Source organism: Sander lucioperca, chromosome 17 (genome assembly GCF_008315115.2).
Source record: "Sander lucioperca isolate FBNREF2018 chromosome 17, SLUC_FBN_1.2, whole genome shotgun sequence".
Lineage (NCBI taxonomy): Eukaryota > Metazoa > Chordata > Actinopteri > Perciformes > Percidae > Sander > Sander lucioperca.
In genome coordinates, this window is record NC_050189.1 from 21,778,942 (window position 1) to 21,795,613 (window position 16,672).

The 16,672-nt window shown below is 40.5% G+C and overlaps 1 protein-coding gene and 2 long non-coding RNA genes across 3 annotated transcripts in view; 1 reads left to right on the forward strand and 2 right to left on the reverse strand.

The window, feature by feature from the left end:
* Positions 1-16,672, forward strand: part of LOC116060888 (muscle M-line assembly protein unc-89-like) — a 295,447-nt gene that overhangs the window by 50,874 nt on the left and 227,901 nt on the right. The window contains exon 5 of the mRNA XM_035993844.1: positions 14,030-14,042. Within this exon, the coding sequence (XP_035849737.1) occupies positions 14,030-14,042 (13 nt within the window). The remainder of the gene's footprint in view (positions 1-14,029; positions 14,043-16,672) is intronic.
* Positions 1-16,672, reverse strand: part of LOC118493576 — a 328,097-nt gene that overhangs the window by 35,212 nt on the left and 276,213 nt on the right. Inside the window, exon 2 of the long non-coding RNA XR_004895521.1 lies at positions 4,052-4,056. This is a non-coding gene — a long non-coding RNA (uncharacterized LOC118493576). The remainder of the gene's footprint in view (positions 1-4,051; positions 4,057-16,672) is intronic.
* LOC118493585 lies at positions 7,366-14,453 on the reverse strand. The gene is made up of 3 exons (XR_004895530.1): positions 14,339-14,453; positions 10,611-10,622; positions 7,366-7,378 (listed from the first exon to the last, which is right to left on the reverse strand). It is a non-coding gene; the product is annotated as an uncharacterized LOC118493585 (long non-coding RNA).

Consider the following 16,672-nt stretch of genomic DNA (forward strand, 5'->3'; position numbering starts at 1 on the left):
TCCTAGCAACCGTCCTCTGAACAGTACCATCCATCACAGAGAGCGTGTTGTTGACCTCACCTGTCTGAACGTGAAGTGGGAGGGTCATCCATCAGCATGTTAGCATTTAGCGTGTTAGCCTCAACCAGCATGCACCTGTTGGTGAAGTAACATGGCAGCAGGTGTGTTTGATTTGTGTCACCTAGCGTGCTGGGTGGGTGGGGCCTGAGCTCATTCAACCTCCTGTTGTCCTTGATAACAGATGTTAGTACATTTGAGGATAACAGGAGGGTTAACTTTCCCCCCCCTGGGACAGTCATACTCTCACATAAACACATATATAATAAAGTGTTCAGTGTTAATAACTAAAGATTAGCTGATAATACATTGAGCCAATCATGTGCCGAGGCTTTATGATGTAATGCAGTCAGACAGCCAGCAGGAGGCAGCTTCACTCCATTCTCCAGAGGATCATTTCACTGGGAAGTCATGAACTCACTCAGCATCTCTATCAGAGCTCAGACACTGACAGGTCTGTAGTATGTTGGAGAACAAGATGATTCATAGTTCACTCAAAAGACTTTTTCATTTGTGGCAAATTAACTGTGGGTTAAAGAATCTCCTTGGATTTGTCTCAGAGAAGGGACTATTTTATCAGTTTACAATTTGAATGGCAGCTTTTATCATAGGAATATATATAAAAGCTTTGGTCTATATGACTTTAAGATTTGTTGAGACAAAGGTAAACTGAGTGATCTGAGTAGAGAAGTCTGTCTGGTAATAAGTAATGTCTGTATGACGTAACACACACACTCTCTCTTCCTGACTCTGCAGAAAGCCAGCAGAGTTTTTCCTGCCGTTGTCACGGTGATATCTGAGACAAGAATTTGGACTGTGTTTAACCCGTGGGGAGGGGCTGAATGAGGACAAACATGATGTTAACTATGAGTTGTTTGGTCTAATGATTGATGTCTTAATACTTTGTAGACAGAGTTACCGTGTTATTATCTAATGTAGGTTATTGATAATGTAGTTATGCTGTATATTACCTGCAGGCCTATAACAGCTGTCACATTTTATATGTTTAGATTTAAGTTACATTCAAAACATTTTTCCTTTATTTTCAGACAGTATACATGAAATGTCTGCATGTTTAAATCAGGTTTAGGGAATAAACAACAAAGGATTTTCTGGCCTGGATCATTATTACAGTGTAGCAGTAGTCATAACCCTTTACCCAGTTAAGGTTACTGCTAACACACACCTACATGACATGTGTGTGGTCTAAAGTCAACAGAGAGACTGAAGAGACTTTAGACTTTATTGTCCCTAAGCAGAAATTCTAATTTACAAAACTGTACGTTATGGACAGCATGCTTACAGAAAAAACAGGAGTACAAACATAACAGAATGATGTTAAAGACACAACATATCACAGACAAAGTGGCCCTGATGTGGGTTATCTGGGTCTCTTGGCTGTGGAGTGTGTGTGTGTGTGTGTGTGTGTGTGTGTGTGTGTGTGTGTGTGTGTGTGTGTGTGTGTGTGTGTTGCCCTGTGCTATTGTGGTTGTGATGCATGTGATGCAGGCTTGAAATTGAGATATGAGAGTGTGGGTGTGAGGAGACTGATTTATTTTTAGTATGAGTTTGTGACAGAAAGCATGTTGGAGAAACAGTAGGAAGAGTAGAGCAGGATGGACTGGACTATACTCTGATACACAACAGTAGGAGATCAGCTGTTGGTCTGCAAGGAAACAAGATGAATACACTCTACATGAGTTCAGTTCCAACAAGTTATTTTATCTGAATAATACAAAACATGTCATTTCACATTCAGGTTTTTCTGGGAAGGACACAGCCATGAAGCTGAACTGACTTCTAACAACAAGAAGACAAAGATATAAAACTAAAACACACATTCAGACACATCTATAGTGTCCAGCTGTAATAAAGAAATAAAGATGATCTGAGAGCTGATTCCATCTGTGTTTAATCCACAGTCAATGTGCTGCTGACAGTAATAAATATGTGGAATACATACAGAACCCGGGACCTCTGCGTCGAGGAATGAGCATCTGAATATGGGCGCGTGCTCTACCACTAGGCCACCCAGGCACATTACAGTGCTTTCCTTTTCACAGCTATATGTACGATTGGTTCATGAGAACAGGCCGCCTGGCTCCACAAGAGAAGAAGAAGCTCCCCGTTGACATCAGGACAGAAGAAACAATTGGAGCACTTGACGTTTTATTTTGTTGATATACTTTTTGTTTCTTGGTGTTGTGCCAACCCTAGCCTCCCTGCCACTAGGTGTCCTTGTTTTCTGTTTGCTGGGGTCTTTTGTGTGCTGTGTAACATCGGTCATGGTTTTATTTCTGACTCCTGTTTTCAACAGTTCGCTCTCTTGGAGAGGCCTGTGCTTAAGTCGTGTTATGTTGTTTTGATTATGTATTTGGGTTAGGGTTAATGGCGACATTAATGGTAAGTAGGCTGTCTGGGTTAAACATAAGCTGCTATACTGTTAACATGTCTCTTCTCTGTTCTGAGGAAAGTGATTGTAGTTGCCAAGCTGTGGGTGAGTGGTGACCTATACGGTTAGTAAATGCTAAGCTGCTGCTCCCCTCTGTGGCGACATTTGCCACTGCTGCGGTGTTTGCCTCTGCGGTGTTTACCTCCGCGGCGGCATTTCGCATTTGTCACTGTGACATTCATCGCTGTGCTATGTTCTACAGGTTTGGGGCAGAGGCCGTTCTGTGTAGATTTAACCACGGTTTTCTTGTTTCGAGCCTTTTATCGCAGAGGCTTTTGTATCTCGGGTCAATAGCGAGAAGCTTGTGCCGATTAAACTGTTGCATGACACTGACACCAGCTGTAAATGTACTTATTGTTGAGCCTTTTTCACCCAGGACAGAAATGGGTGATTTTCAGTTGTTGCACGGTATGGAACTACACTGGTTGCTTTAGAAATAATGGTGATGTTGTTTAGAGTTCAGTTTGATTCTCTCTCTGTGGACCATTTGGACCAAACACAGTTGGAATCAGCTCTCAGATCATCTTTATTTTCTTTCTGTATTATGAAGCTGAAGACTGTATTATGTATATAGGTGTGTCTGATGGGTGTATGTTTTGGTTTTATGTGTGCGCTATAATATCATGTTAGAAAGAGACGCCAAAGGGTCCTGACCAAGCGTCAAGTAATTGACAAGATAGGAGTGAGAATGTGTTAAGCCTCTGACACACCAACCAGACGGCCGACCGTTGGCAGAAAAGGCAGTCGGACTGATCAGTCGGCTCCCCAAGTCGGTCCAAATAGTGCCTCAGAAGCGAACGACGGCGACTTGAGCGTATGTTCTGCGCGAGACGTAATACGTCTCCATAACAGCAGGCGGCGCTAAAATGAAAACCGGAAATGACAAACGCGTCACATGGGTCTTGCTTCTCCAGCCGAGGATAATGGCGACCTGTTCAGAATACGATCTCGTATTTTACGAAAATAGTTTTTTCTATAAAACTATTTTACATATAGGCGGTGCAGCTGCTGAATCTGTCTTCATTTCAGATCGACAAAAGTCAGTTTAAAAGATTTTCGTCCGATTTTGAGAGGCGTTCGTCTTGCTCATCCTGCTCGTCATTTCCGGGTTAGCACTCCACCAATCAGATTGGTCATTGAGTCCGACTGCCCGCCTTCCGATTCAACAAGTCAAATTGGCCAAAATTAAAGCGGACGGCTCCTCCGCCGGACAATGGCACGGAACACACCGAACAGACTCGAGTCACCGACCTCGCCAGACTGTCCGACGGGTGTGTCAGCGCCATTAGACAGGCAGGGCCTTGATGGTGGCTGCATGTCTTCTCACTTTTGTTTATTTAGTTATATTGCTTATGTGTTGTTTGTGTACTTGGCAATAAAACCTATTATGATTCTGATTTTGAATATTGATGTGGTTGTTAAATATTAGTGTTATCCTCTGGCAGCTTACTCTCATGTTCTCCCTGTTTTGGTCACAGTCTGAGAGCTGCGTCAGGACAGATTTTACCCACATGTTTGAATCCACCTATTGTAAGTGGAAACTTGACCTCTTTGTTGTTTGTTGGTTGGTTCTTGCTGACTGTCCAGTGTCCAGAGTGTCAGTCTAGTTTGTTGTGTAAACAAGAGCCATCGTGCCGAATCACAACCTTGGAATACTTTCTTTGTAACCTGTATTAAGAGTTTTTGCAGAAAGCTTTCTGTTTCTGTCATGAATTCTTGATGTGTGATAACAGCAAAGCTGCTGAGAATAGTAGTTGAAACATGAAGTGGTTTGTATAGGTTGAACTAAAAGTCACAAACAGCATCTATTTGTCTCAGTAACTCATAAGGTACTTTATTTTAAACCAGGTGTGACTCAGTGTGAAGTGAGTGAAACATTAACTAACCTCATAAATATCTTTCTGGCCTTGAACAGCTTGTATAACCATAACTCCATACACATGGTGAACTCTTAACCCTTTACTCTCTCTCTCTCTCTGAGCAGCAGCTGCACCATAACCCCCCCCCCTCCCTTCCCTCACTGATTAACACTGCCCATCTCTTCCCTGTAACTCCATGATGATAAAACTGTTTTAATTTCAAAATGTTGAGGCAAACTTCTTCAGCCTGAACTCTGATCTGATCTGGAGATTCAAACATCAACAGTCTTTTTGCTTTAAGAACATGTGATGTTCTTATTTTAGTTTCCTGTTTCCAGGGTGTCTCTGGTGGTGAGCCCAGTCACTGAGTCTGGTCTTTATTTCTCTTGTATGGCATCAGACTGCAGCAGCCGGCCATCAGTAAGGAAAGTTGAGGGAAGACCCAGAGTGTGTGGAGCTTTAGACTCAGGAGAGAACTAGTCCTCTTTAGTTTTATTTCAAAGTTGATATCTGTCTGAACTCATCAGCTGAGCTGCTCTGCTGCACACAGAGACGAGTCTGCCACAATAAAACTCCCAACGTCCAATATAATCCTTCATAATAAATACCTGACCAATGTGTTTTGGGGTAGGACGTCATTTGACTGTTTACCCTTTCAGACAGGCAGGGAAAGGGAGGGGGGGAGGGGGGGGGGGGGGGGGGGGGGGGGGTGGTTGGAACACGAAGCTGATGACTCACACACAGACCACATACTCTCTCTTCCTGGCTCGAGAGAAAAAGGGAACAGCTTTTTTGCACGTCAGTCCTGTCCAGAAACAAGAATTTGGACCGTCTTTAACCCCCCTGATGTGGGCATCAACGAGGACAAACATGAAGTAAGCTATGACGTGTTTGGTTTAATGATTAATATCTAAATACTTTGTAGACAGAGTTTTAGATAGTTATTATCTAATGTAGGTTACTGATAATGTAGTTAGGTTGTATATTAATGTGTATATTCCTATTATTCTCCCTGTTAGGACAATCTGTTAACCTGAAAAAGAAGAAGCTATGTTTTCTGTCACATTTGTTATGTTTGGATTTAAGTTACATTCAAAAGCATTTTTCTTTCTGTTTCATTTCAGAATGCACACATGCAATGTCTGCATGTTTAATTTCAATGTCTGCATGTTTAATTTCAATGTCTGCATGTTTCATTTCAATGTCTGCATGTTTAATTTCAATGTCTGCATGTTTAACTCAGGTTTTGGGAATAAACAACAAAGGATTATCTGGTTACCATACCAATTAACCCAGGTAACGTTACTCCTCACACTGATCCCCACATTTTATTTTAACCTGACTGCAAAACATTTCAGGTGAGGCTATTTGCACCCCTCGTGCAATTAGAAATGAATGCTATTCTTACCCCGCCGGTGCACACAGCAATGTGTTCTATTAATACCCCGTCTGGTACAAATATCAATGTATGCTATTTACACCCCTGTGCATTTACAGTACCTTGGCATATATTTACACACAGTTATCCATACTACTCATGTATTACACCTTTTTTGGAATATTATCGTTGCAGTGTCCAATATTTCGAACACTTCAGAGAGACGCTGATACATACAATTGTGGGCAGCGATATTTTTATAGATTGATTGGCTTGCCCTGACATTTTTACCCTAACCATAATCAATCCCACTCCTCTTGCCTAAACCTAAACAACCCAACCAGAGCAGGCAACGAGTACTAGCCATTCAGGGATGAGACCCCTAATGAATATTCATGAGTCTCCCCCTACCAAAAATTGGCCCTGACTTGCACAATGGCATGCAAATGATCCAATCCAAAATGAAAAAAAACAAGATCACCTCACTGGGTAATCAAACTCCAGACTCCCAGACCATAGCTCAGTGTTCTAACCACTCACCTAGCAGTTCTTGTGAGATGTTATACAACTGTTTACCACTTGGTGTCTTTAAGCCTTGGTTGCTAGGTAGCCATAATGTATACAATAAAATAGGTACTAACTAACAAACTAATGGTTGTATGCTTTCACTGAAGACAGAAAGCGCAACTGTAGAATCCATTTTCCGCTAGAAAATCAATTGTTATGATCTTTAGAGACAAAACTTTCTTAATATGCCAGTTTCTTCTGTCAAGGAAGATGAACGTCCGCCATGATTCTGGTGCACGCGGGCAACGTGTTTTTGTTGTTACGTCACAGGGTGTGAATAGCTCAGCTGTGTGGTCGAGGCTATTCGTACCGGGGGTGCAAGTAGACACTCGAAACATTTCACATTCAGCTTCCTCTCTGAAAGGAACACCCATAAAGTTGCCTAACTGAGTTCTATAAATATCTAAACCCTCCCATAAAGTTAACAGAGGGAAGGAAGAAGAGATTGAAGTCATGAAGGCCACAACTGCATGTTTTTAGACATTTGAACTGTCTTACAATTGCAGTAGAACCAAAAATAGCTGCATTTATAAAGAGAACAAGTAGTGTGAAGGTGCAGAGAGGAAAGAGTTAATGAAGTAGACTGAGGTCAGTCAGAGCTCTCTCTGTGTGTGTGTGTGTGTGTGTGTGTGTGTGTGTGTGTGTGTGTGTGTGTGTGTGTGTGTGTGTCTGATCAGTAAAGATGGTGCTCTAACTGAACTATTACTGCTTCATCTTCTTTATAGTCACAGTTTATTTTTTTCAAACTGCAAAATAACTTTGCAGAAAATACATGTAGGCTATTGTTGCTGCTATTGAACTGTATTGTGTTTTACAAAGAGGTGTTTCTATTATTTCGTCCACCACATTTATATCAATAAGCTAAATAACTTTAGGAAACAGGGACAAAATAAATAACACGTTTGAATAGCATTTCATAGGCTAGATTTTAGAACTTTTTCTAGACGTTTCCATCGTTTCCCATATCAAAATCCATAACGTCCTCTAGTAACCCGGACTGTGAGACCCGCCCACTTAAACATGCGAGGTGGGACAGCAGATCAGTGCTTTACTAAAGCAGGGGAGCTGACTTTGGTGACACACTGTCTCTAGATTTAGCCAGTTTTCCGACCTTAGGCTACTAGCGACTCCAGACCTCCAGAGGAAAGCAAGTGATTTCTAGATTAGATATATTATACTGTCTGTCATTCCTATGCATGCTGCTCAGTCAGCGCTGTTGAAGCGGCAGACTCAGGTCATTGATAAAGAAGACCACAGCAGATCCTTCACCTTATTACATCAATGACAGACACTCTCTCCACTCTCATGGCTCCATTAATGCTCCTGTTATTTCTTTCACTTACCTTCATACTGTGACGCCGGGGTATTTCTCTTTATCTGACCGGGGGAGAGATCAGGGTACAGGAGACAGGAGGGGGAAACTATTTTTTAAGAAGTGAAATACCTCCCGCTCACCATCCTGTCCAGTGGCAACTTTAAATCCCTTTTTAATTGGTTTTTAAATAACCAAACTTTTCCCCTATAAATCGGTGACATCAAATAATTGAAATACTGACTTTAACACTAGATGTGATCTTAGTTGTATTTTTATTTCTTCATGTCTCGCTGGCTGTGAGCCAAGTTACACAACACTGAACTAAGACACGAGTTTGTTGGTCACTGTTATTTTTTATATATTTTAATATGTGCGCCTATTTTTGCTTCATAATGCTTAGATGTTGGGATCTGTGTGTTCAGCTTTCTCTCTTCCTGTGAAGTGCTCCGTGTGTAACATGACAAGCATGCAGTAGAGACCTCTATGACCTCAGTGTCCTCTTCTCTCTCCCTGTGTATCCTTTGGATTTGTTGTGCTTCTAAGGTGCACTCCCAGGTGAGGACTTCTTCACTGTAATAGATAGTAATAACTTCACAGACACAGTAAGTTAAACACACAATAGGCTTCAGCTGAAGGAGAACAACACTTCTTCCTACAGGCTCCGCAGCCTGCACTAACCAAGTGAGTTCTGATCTCTCTTCCTCTTACCGCCCTTTTTATTGGGGTTCAACAGATTAAACACAGATGGAATCAGCTCTCAGATCATCTTTATTTCTTTATTATAGCTGGAGACTCTAGATGTGTCTGAATGTGTGTTTTAGTTTTATATCTTTGTCTTCTTGTTGTTAGAAGTCAGTTCAGCTTCATGGCTGTGTCCTTCCCAGAAGAACCTGAATGTGAAATGACATGTTTTGTAATCAGATAAAATAACTTGTTGGAACTGAACTCATGTAGAGTGTATTCATCTTGTTTCCTTGCAGACCAACAGCTGATCTCCTACTGTTGTGTATCAGAGTATAGTCCAGTCCATCCTCTCTACTCTTCCTACTGTTTCTCCAACATGCTTTCTGTCACAAACTCATACAAAAAATAAATCAGTCTCCTCACACCCACACTCTCATATCCCAATTTCAAGCCCATCACACGCATCACAACCACAATAGCACAGGGCAACACACACACACACACACACACACACACACACCCTACCCCTACAGGACCCTGAGGTACAGGAGAGCTCGCTGTGGAAGAAGCCTGGTGTCTGCGGTAGAGTGTGGATCGGGCCGCATTTTTCTGTCCGAGCCCGGCCCGAGCCCGGCACAGTTAAAATCTCTTTTTTTTTTTTCCTCATACTAATGACACATGTACGTTTGTTTGTGTGGAAAGACCGCTTTTATTAAGCAGCTGTAGGAAGGCATTCAGAAATGTCAACAGATGAATGCATCAGTGCACACGGGGGAACAAGCGCACGCTAACACAGGCGCGCACAAGAGGCCCAATCATATAGCCAATTGAAATTAAATTAACATAGGCCTGTAGCCTAATATGCACGTTTTTTTTTCGTTGTCACAGCTACATAAACTAATTTCCACACACAGGAAGACGGATGTTAGGGTAATATTTTAAATTTATTTTGATCTCAAAACACTTTACATCAAGTGAAACAGGCCCATTGGTAACCTACATAATGAGCTGTTTTAAATTTAAATTGCCTTATCGTGCTGATGTGACCGAGCCCGACCTCATTTCTAAATATCTGTCCGAACCGGGCCCGGCCCGTCGGGTACCGCCAGGTATCCACCCTCTAGTCTGCAGCCATAGCAACCAGAAACAAGAGACCCAGATAACCCACATGAGGGCCACTTTGTCTGTGATTTTACTTTTTATGTACAAAATACACAAGAACAGCATTATCCAACCTGGGTTTACTATATTTAAAGTGCACTAATATAATAAACCTGTAATCAACACGTTGTCTTCCCCTCCCCCACTGTGAACAGATATGAACTTCTCGGCGGTCGACCCAGTCCTCTGGTGTTCTTAAAGTGTTCCTGCTAACTGTTCCCCTTCATGTTGTTTCTTTCAAACATCTGTCTACACTGAGCATGTGCAGCTGGCAGCTAAACAGCCCACAAACTTCCAACTTCACACAGAGAAGTGCCCCTCTAATAAGTGAACATATCACAGATTCCCATCCAGAATCAACATCCTACATATCTGCAATAATATTCTTACTACAATGTCAGATATCTACAAAAAAGAAGAAGAAGAAAAAAATAAATACTAAGTAGCCATTGAAGTAGGAAATGAAAGGTTGAAGTGTTTTTTTGTAGCAATCCCTCACTAACCGCTCTGAGTACAAACCTGATCTTCTCTAGGTTCAGAAACCAGATCATGTGTTTCAGCCAGTAAAGGAAAGGGAGGGGGGGAGGGGGGTGTGCGGTTGGCACATGAAGCTGATGACTCACACATTCCACATAGACTCTCTTCCTGAGTCGAGAGAAAGAGAGCAGAGTTTGGTCACGGTCAATCCTGTCCAGAAACCAGAATTTCGACCATCTTTAACCCCCCTGATGTGGGCATCAACGAGGACAAACATGATGTAAGCTATGAATTGTTTGGTTTAATGATTGATGTCTTAGAAATACTTTGTAGACGGAGTACCTTGTTATTATCTAATGTAGGTTACTGATAATGTCGTTATATTGTGTATTACTGTGTATATTCTTATTATTCTCCCTGATAGGACAATCTGTTAACCTGAAAAAGAGAAAAACCTAAGTTTTCTGTCATATTGGGAGTTACATTCAAAAGCATTTTTCCTTCCGTTTTATTTCAGACTGCACACATGCAATGTCTGCATGTTTAACTCAGGTTTTGGGAATAAACAACAAAGGATTATCTGGTTACCATACCAATTAACCCAGGTAAGGTTACTCCTCACACTGACATTTAGGTTGACCTGACTGCAAACCATTTCACATTCAGCTTCCTCTCTGAAAGGAACACCCATGAAATGTTACTTAACTGAATTCCATAAATATGTAAACTCACACACAAAGTCAACAGAGAGAGTGAAGAAGAGACTGAAGAGAGAATAAATAGTGTGCAGAGGAAAGAGTTGATAAAGTTGACAGAGATCAGTTAGTAGTGTGTGTGTGTGTGTGTGTGTGTGTGTGTGTGTGTGTGTGTGTGTGTGTTTGTCTGATCAGTAAAGATGACTGCTGCTTCCTCTTCTGTTGTTACTGAACTCTTCCTGCTTTATCTTCTTTATAGTCAGTTTATTTTTTTCAAACTGCAAAATAACTTTGAGTAAAAGCTGCTGAAGTCCCGGCAAAAAACAACAACATGTATTGTTGCTGCTATTGAACTGTATTGTGCTTCTATTATTTTGTCCACCACATTTATATCAATGAGCTAAATAACTTTAGGAAACAGGGACATAATAAATAACATGTTTGAAGAGCATTCATAGGCTAGATTTTTGAAGTTATAACTAGACAAACAGTAGGTTACATATACCAGAAAAACAAAAAAATAATTAATAAAACAATAACCCTTAACTAATGAACAAATCAGTGCTAATGTGCAAAATGAGCTAATAAAGTGCATCCAGTGCATAGAGTCCTTCATAAAGTGCTGTAGATCACAAGATATGTTCCAAGGAAGGAGTTGTTTGTGGTCTAAAGTTCTTCTTCTCCTGAGTTCACTGTTTAAACACATCGTCACTGATTCCAACAGACAACAGACTGACCATACAGCGTCTTGTCTTCAATAGACCCGCCCATTAATAAACATGCGAGGTCGCACAGCAAACCAGATCTTTATTAAAAGAGGGGGGCTGTCTTTGCGACACCCATTTCAGGTTTAGCCAGTTTTCGTACCTGACTAACGACTTCAGACTGTGGTAAGCAACTGACTGATAGACTATTCTCTGTCCTTCATTCCTATGCATGCTACTGAGCGCTGTTAGAGCAGCAGACTCAGGTCAAGTGAAGACAGCTGCAGATCCACACCTTATTACATGAATGACAGACACTCTCTCCACTCTCATGGCTCCATTAATGCTCCTGTTATTTCTTCAGTCTGGAGCAGCTTCAGGTAAAAATCTGATATTTTATCTGGAAAAGATTTATGTAGACTTTATTTCTGACCCGTGTGGTTATGATGCATGTGATGAAAACACAGATAGTTCCAGGTTGTGTACAGTGTATAGATTAAGCAGGAGCTGTTTTACATGTAATCTTTCAAAAATAATGCTTATATGGGCTATATCTGTAGTAGGCCTATCTGTAGTAGGTCTATGTGAGGAATAATAACGGTAGTGTGGAGCGAGCCGGTGTGTTATGGGTTTGACGCCTAACAGAGGTTTTAAGTTATTGTAAAGAAGCATTGTGTTTGAGTCTACAGAGAAATAACAGACCGTATAATGATGTGACTGACCATTGTCGTATGTTAAGTAAGTGTAGTAAGTGTTGTGTTCAACTTTGTCAGTTACTTTAACATTTTAAAGAGGGATTGCCACAGCTATATTTCTAACTGCGCAGTTTGAAAAAAAGGAAGGGGAAGGAGACAGAGAGAAATGGAGAGGGAGGAGACAGAGAGAGGGAGAGCAATGTTTAAACTACTGTATACGGTGGCCTTTGGGGGAGCCCCCTTAGTTCGCACCCTGAGGGAGAGGGTTATGTGTGCATCATTTCTTACACCTAGGACAGACATTAAAATTCAGTTTGGACATTTTTTAAACCAGCGAAGATATTAAATAATATATTCTATATGTATTTAATATGGGAACCAGCCTTTAGCTTAAAGAGATTGAAATGAATTAAATCATGCAAATTTGCAGACATTAGTAAAATTAGTTGGAAATTGGAATAAAAAAAAGGTAACACTTTACAATAAGGTACACAAAAAAATAGGTAATTAATGATTGGTTACTGTTTTTGAAAGAGTAACGAATGATTAGTTACTATTTTTCAGAAGGGTAGTTAGTGTTTTTCAGAAGGGTAGTTAGTGTTTTTCAAAGATTAGAAAGTTTGGATACTAAAACTCTCTCTCTTTCTCTCTCTCTCTCTCTCTCTCTCTCTCTCTCTCTCTCTCTCTCTCTCTCTATTGGCATGGCAAAAAAATACATCTGTGTTGGCAAAGCATAAGAACAAACATACATATAAAACAACAACAAGGAGTATATAATACAAGTAAACATATTATAATTATAATATAAATGCAGATACCAAACAAATTCTGTGCATGTCCCTCAAAGGGTACGGTGAAACAATATTAATGCGTTTATAAAAAAGCCCATCGTGCCATATTGAGTCAAATGCTTTTTTAAAGTCTATAAAACATGCAAATATTTTCCCATTTTTAATTTTGGTGTAGTTTTTAATAAGGATGTGCAGAGTGTAAATGTGGTCAGACGTAAGACATTGTGCTTGGTAAGGAAGGCCAATCTGTCGTCATTTTTGAAAATAGGGGTGATGAGTCCATGGTTCCAGATCTCAGGGAAATAACCAGACTCCAGAACCAGGTTTACAGCTTGTGGAGAGCTGCCTGCAGTGTAGGGCTACTGTGCTTTAGCATCTCAGGACAGATGCTGTCCACTCCACAAGTCTTTCCAGCCTTCAGAGCCTTCAGTTGGCTCTGTATTTCTATTAATGTTATTTCTGTATCTAGGGGGTTTTGGTAGTCTTTCACCTTTTCCTCTAACTGGTGAAGATTTTCAACTGCTGAGTGTTGTTGGGGGGTGATTGCACTATAATCAATATTCTTATACAAAAATTCAAAGTGATTTTTCCAGATCAAACCATTTTGTATTGTTAATTTATCTTTAGTTTGTCTTGGACTGAATTTATTCCACAAATTCGAGAAGAAGTTTTGGTCAAGGGCTTCTTCTATTTTGTTAAGTTCTTCAGATCTGTAAAGCTCTTTTTTCTTATTGATTAGTGTAGTATTTTAGTGCCTGATGGTATTTTTTTTTCTCTCTCTCTCTCTCTCTCTCTCTCTCTCTCTCTCTCTCTCTCTCTCTAATATTATTTTATTGTTTTTCAGACACACTTGTAACAGTGCACCCTGGAGATAATGCCACTCTACCATGTCAGGCTGCTGATTCCTCCATAAGTGTTGTTAAGTGGACCAGACCTGACCTGGAACCAGAGTATGTCCTCTTAACCATCGATGGACACTTAGAACCCAACCAACAGCATCCATCCTTTAAGGACAGGGTGGAGCTGGTGGACAGAGATCTGAAGGACGGAGACGTGTCTTTAATTCTGAAGAATGTGAGCAGACACGACGCTGGAGCATACGAGTGTCGAGTTAAGCCAGATGGACCAAGACATAAAAAGAGAGACATCGTTGACTCTGAGCTAATCAGTACCATCAGAATCATCCGTCTGCAGGTTACAGAGCCAGGTGAGGTAGTCTCTCTCAGTGTGTTTTTCTGAGTATCAGGTTGTAGCTGCAGTTTCTAACATCAGAGAGGATGAAGACTGCTTCACTATCACACATTTACTGACTCATATGTTTTATTCACCTTCAGGAAACTCAATGAATGATGTCCCTGAGGATGGACCCCCCTCTCCTGTAGTCCAATACCATGGATTGGGAGCAGGTGTTGCAGGTGCAATGTTTCTTTTTGTTGTTGCAGTGGTTGGTGTCCGGATATATCAAAGACGTCGGGACAACAGAACTGATTAAGCTCAGTTCACCTGACAACTCCCAGAGCTCTTAACACCTGATGTTTTCTCATGTGCTGTATATACAACATGATTCTCATTACTTCTGTGGGTGTAAGGTCATGTGCAGATCTGCTATTTGGTCTCAGATACACAAACCCCTTTACCGGGGGGAGGAGGGGCATCGTAGTGGAGGGGTTTGTGTATCTGAGTCTGGGATCTGTGTTATCTGGAGCTCTGAGATCCTCTAGGGTCTCCATGATGAGATGGTCCAGAGGAGGGTCAGACAGAGAGAGATACACTTTAAATGACTTTACCTTTGGAGAACTAGAATATTTACTTGAGTAAAAGTTACTTCAAAGACATTTTTTTTTACTTAACTCAAAGTACTTTTACTTTAAATACATTTTTCTCAAATAAAAACAAAATTACTCCATATTTGATAATTCAAAAATGTGGCCGGATAAAAGTCAAATGTAAAACTGTTCTTTAAGGGGAGACACGGCAGGCAAAAACTATTTTATCTCTTGTGTGAAGACAATTTTTCCCAGTGGAGGAGGAAGAGCATCTCTGTCTGACCCAGTTGGTGGTCACTGAGCATGTCATTATTATTATATTACAGGCTCAGTATGTATTATTATATTACAGGTATTGCGTTTCCTCCTCTGGCTTCTGCCAGACTAAAGACGATAGGCTACAGCCACAATATGCTGTCTCACTGGGAGGCAAAATGAATTTACACCAAATGAAATAAACAAGGCCCTTATAAAGCAATACACATATGCCAACTATTCAAAATATACATGATTAAACCACAAAATGTGACCACACATTGCTGGGCGTCACAGTAAGTTAGGAGAGTGTGGGGAAACTGACTGCCAATAAATGCAAAACTTTGCAAAGTTATTACAGGGGGCAATTCTTAATAACCAGGGTTCACTAGATCAGATGAGGATCAGCAATGTGGACAGGTCTCCTCCGCTTTATGTCCACCGATGACTGAATCAGTCCTTGTGTGGGTATAGGAAAGCAGAGGAAAATGGCAAAAAATACACCTGGCAGCCATAAACACCATGCTGGAAACTTTAAAGCGCGAGAGGTTGGGAAGAAACCACTGCATGTCTAGCAAAAGCCTGCTGCAACGAATGCAGCATGGAGACACTGAAGATGCAAAGACGGTCTTTGTGGGGAAAAGTAAGCTTGTTTAAGAAATAGTAATTATATTTTATTTGTGCTATTTTGTGAGTAGACTCAATCCGCAAAGTTATCTGTTACAGTAGGTACATGAAGTACAATGTTTACAAGTACACAGTGAGGCTGTAGTATACAGTACAGTTAGTTGCATATCAAGTGCCTTGGGGTTACAATGGTTCTGCAGAAAGCTACAAGCAGCAATTCAGGAAGCTAAGCCAATCCAACCATGCCTTCTAGTATCTTATGAGGTCAGAAGAGTTCTTCTACCGGTCATTGGTTTTTGTGATCGGTCAGGTCAGGTATTTCATATGATTATTTTGTATTATTGTATTATTTTTGTATTGTTGTTATGTATTTCTCATGCATTTAGGGACATGTCACTTGTACAAGCTTACAAAGGCTGCTATTGTGTAGTTTACACTATGGAGTTGATTAAACTCTGAATACTGTTGTATTTATTAAAGCATCTGATGTAGCTAGTAATATCTCAGGGGAACTGAGGTGTTAAATAAGACGGTAAACTGTACTTATTATCTACAATGTAGAATGACATGATGTTTGTAAAAGGAAATGTGTTAGGAACACAAAACATGAGCGTACTAGTTAAATAAAAAATACTTGAACTTTGTTATATTTGAATCATCATGTTTTGCTACTTTTGTATGAATAATTTCCCTGAGCAGCATCAATAAAGTGTTCTGAATCTGATATTCATTGTTTTTATTTATATTAGCAGTTCACATTTTCTTCTGTTGGCTGACCCCAGGTCTGCTGAGCCACATTTATACCAACGCCACACCATTTCCTTCTGTTTCCACTGTTGTACTTGTATACATCAGGTACTGTACATCCTGTTACCTATGAGGCGTGCACAGTTGTATCACCTGTCACTTATTGAATTGAATTGAATTGAATTAAGGCTAAAGAAATCCTACATTTAGTCTAGTCTGCCCTAGACCACCGGTCGGTGTTAAGGCCAGATCCAGAATGTCTCAGTGATGGAGAAAAGTAGATGTGATTCCAGCCACTTTTCAGTTGTTCTTTTAAAACTTTTTATGTGAGAAAACAATATTAATCATAGCAAAGTATCTCTATAACGTGTCTGGTGGGGGACTTTAAAAATGAAAACTGTATTACATGTGGAGCAATAAGACAGATTTACAGGTTCAATCT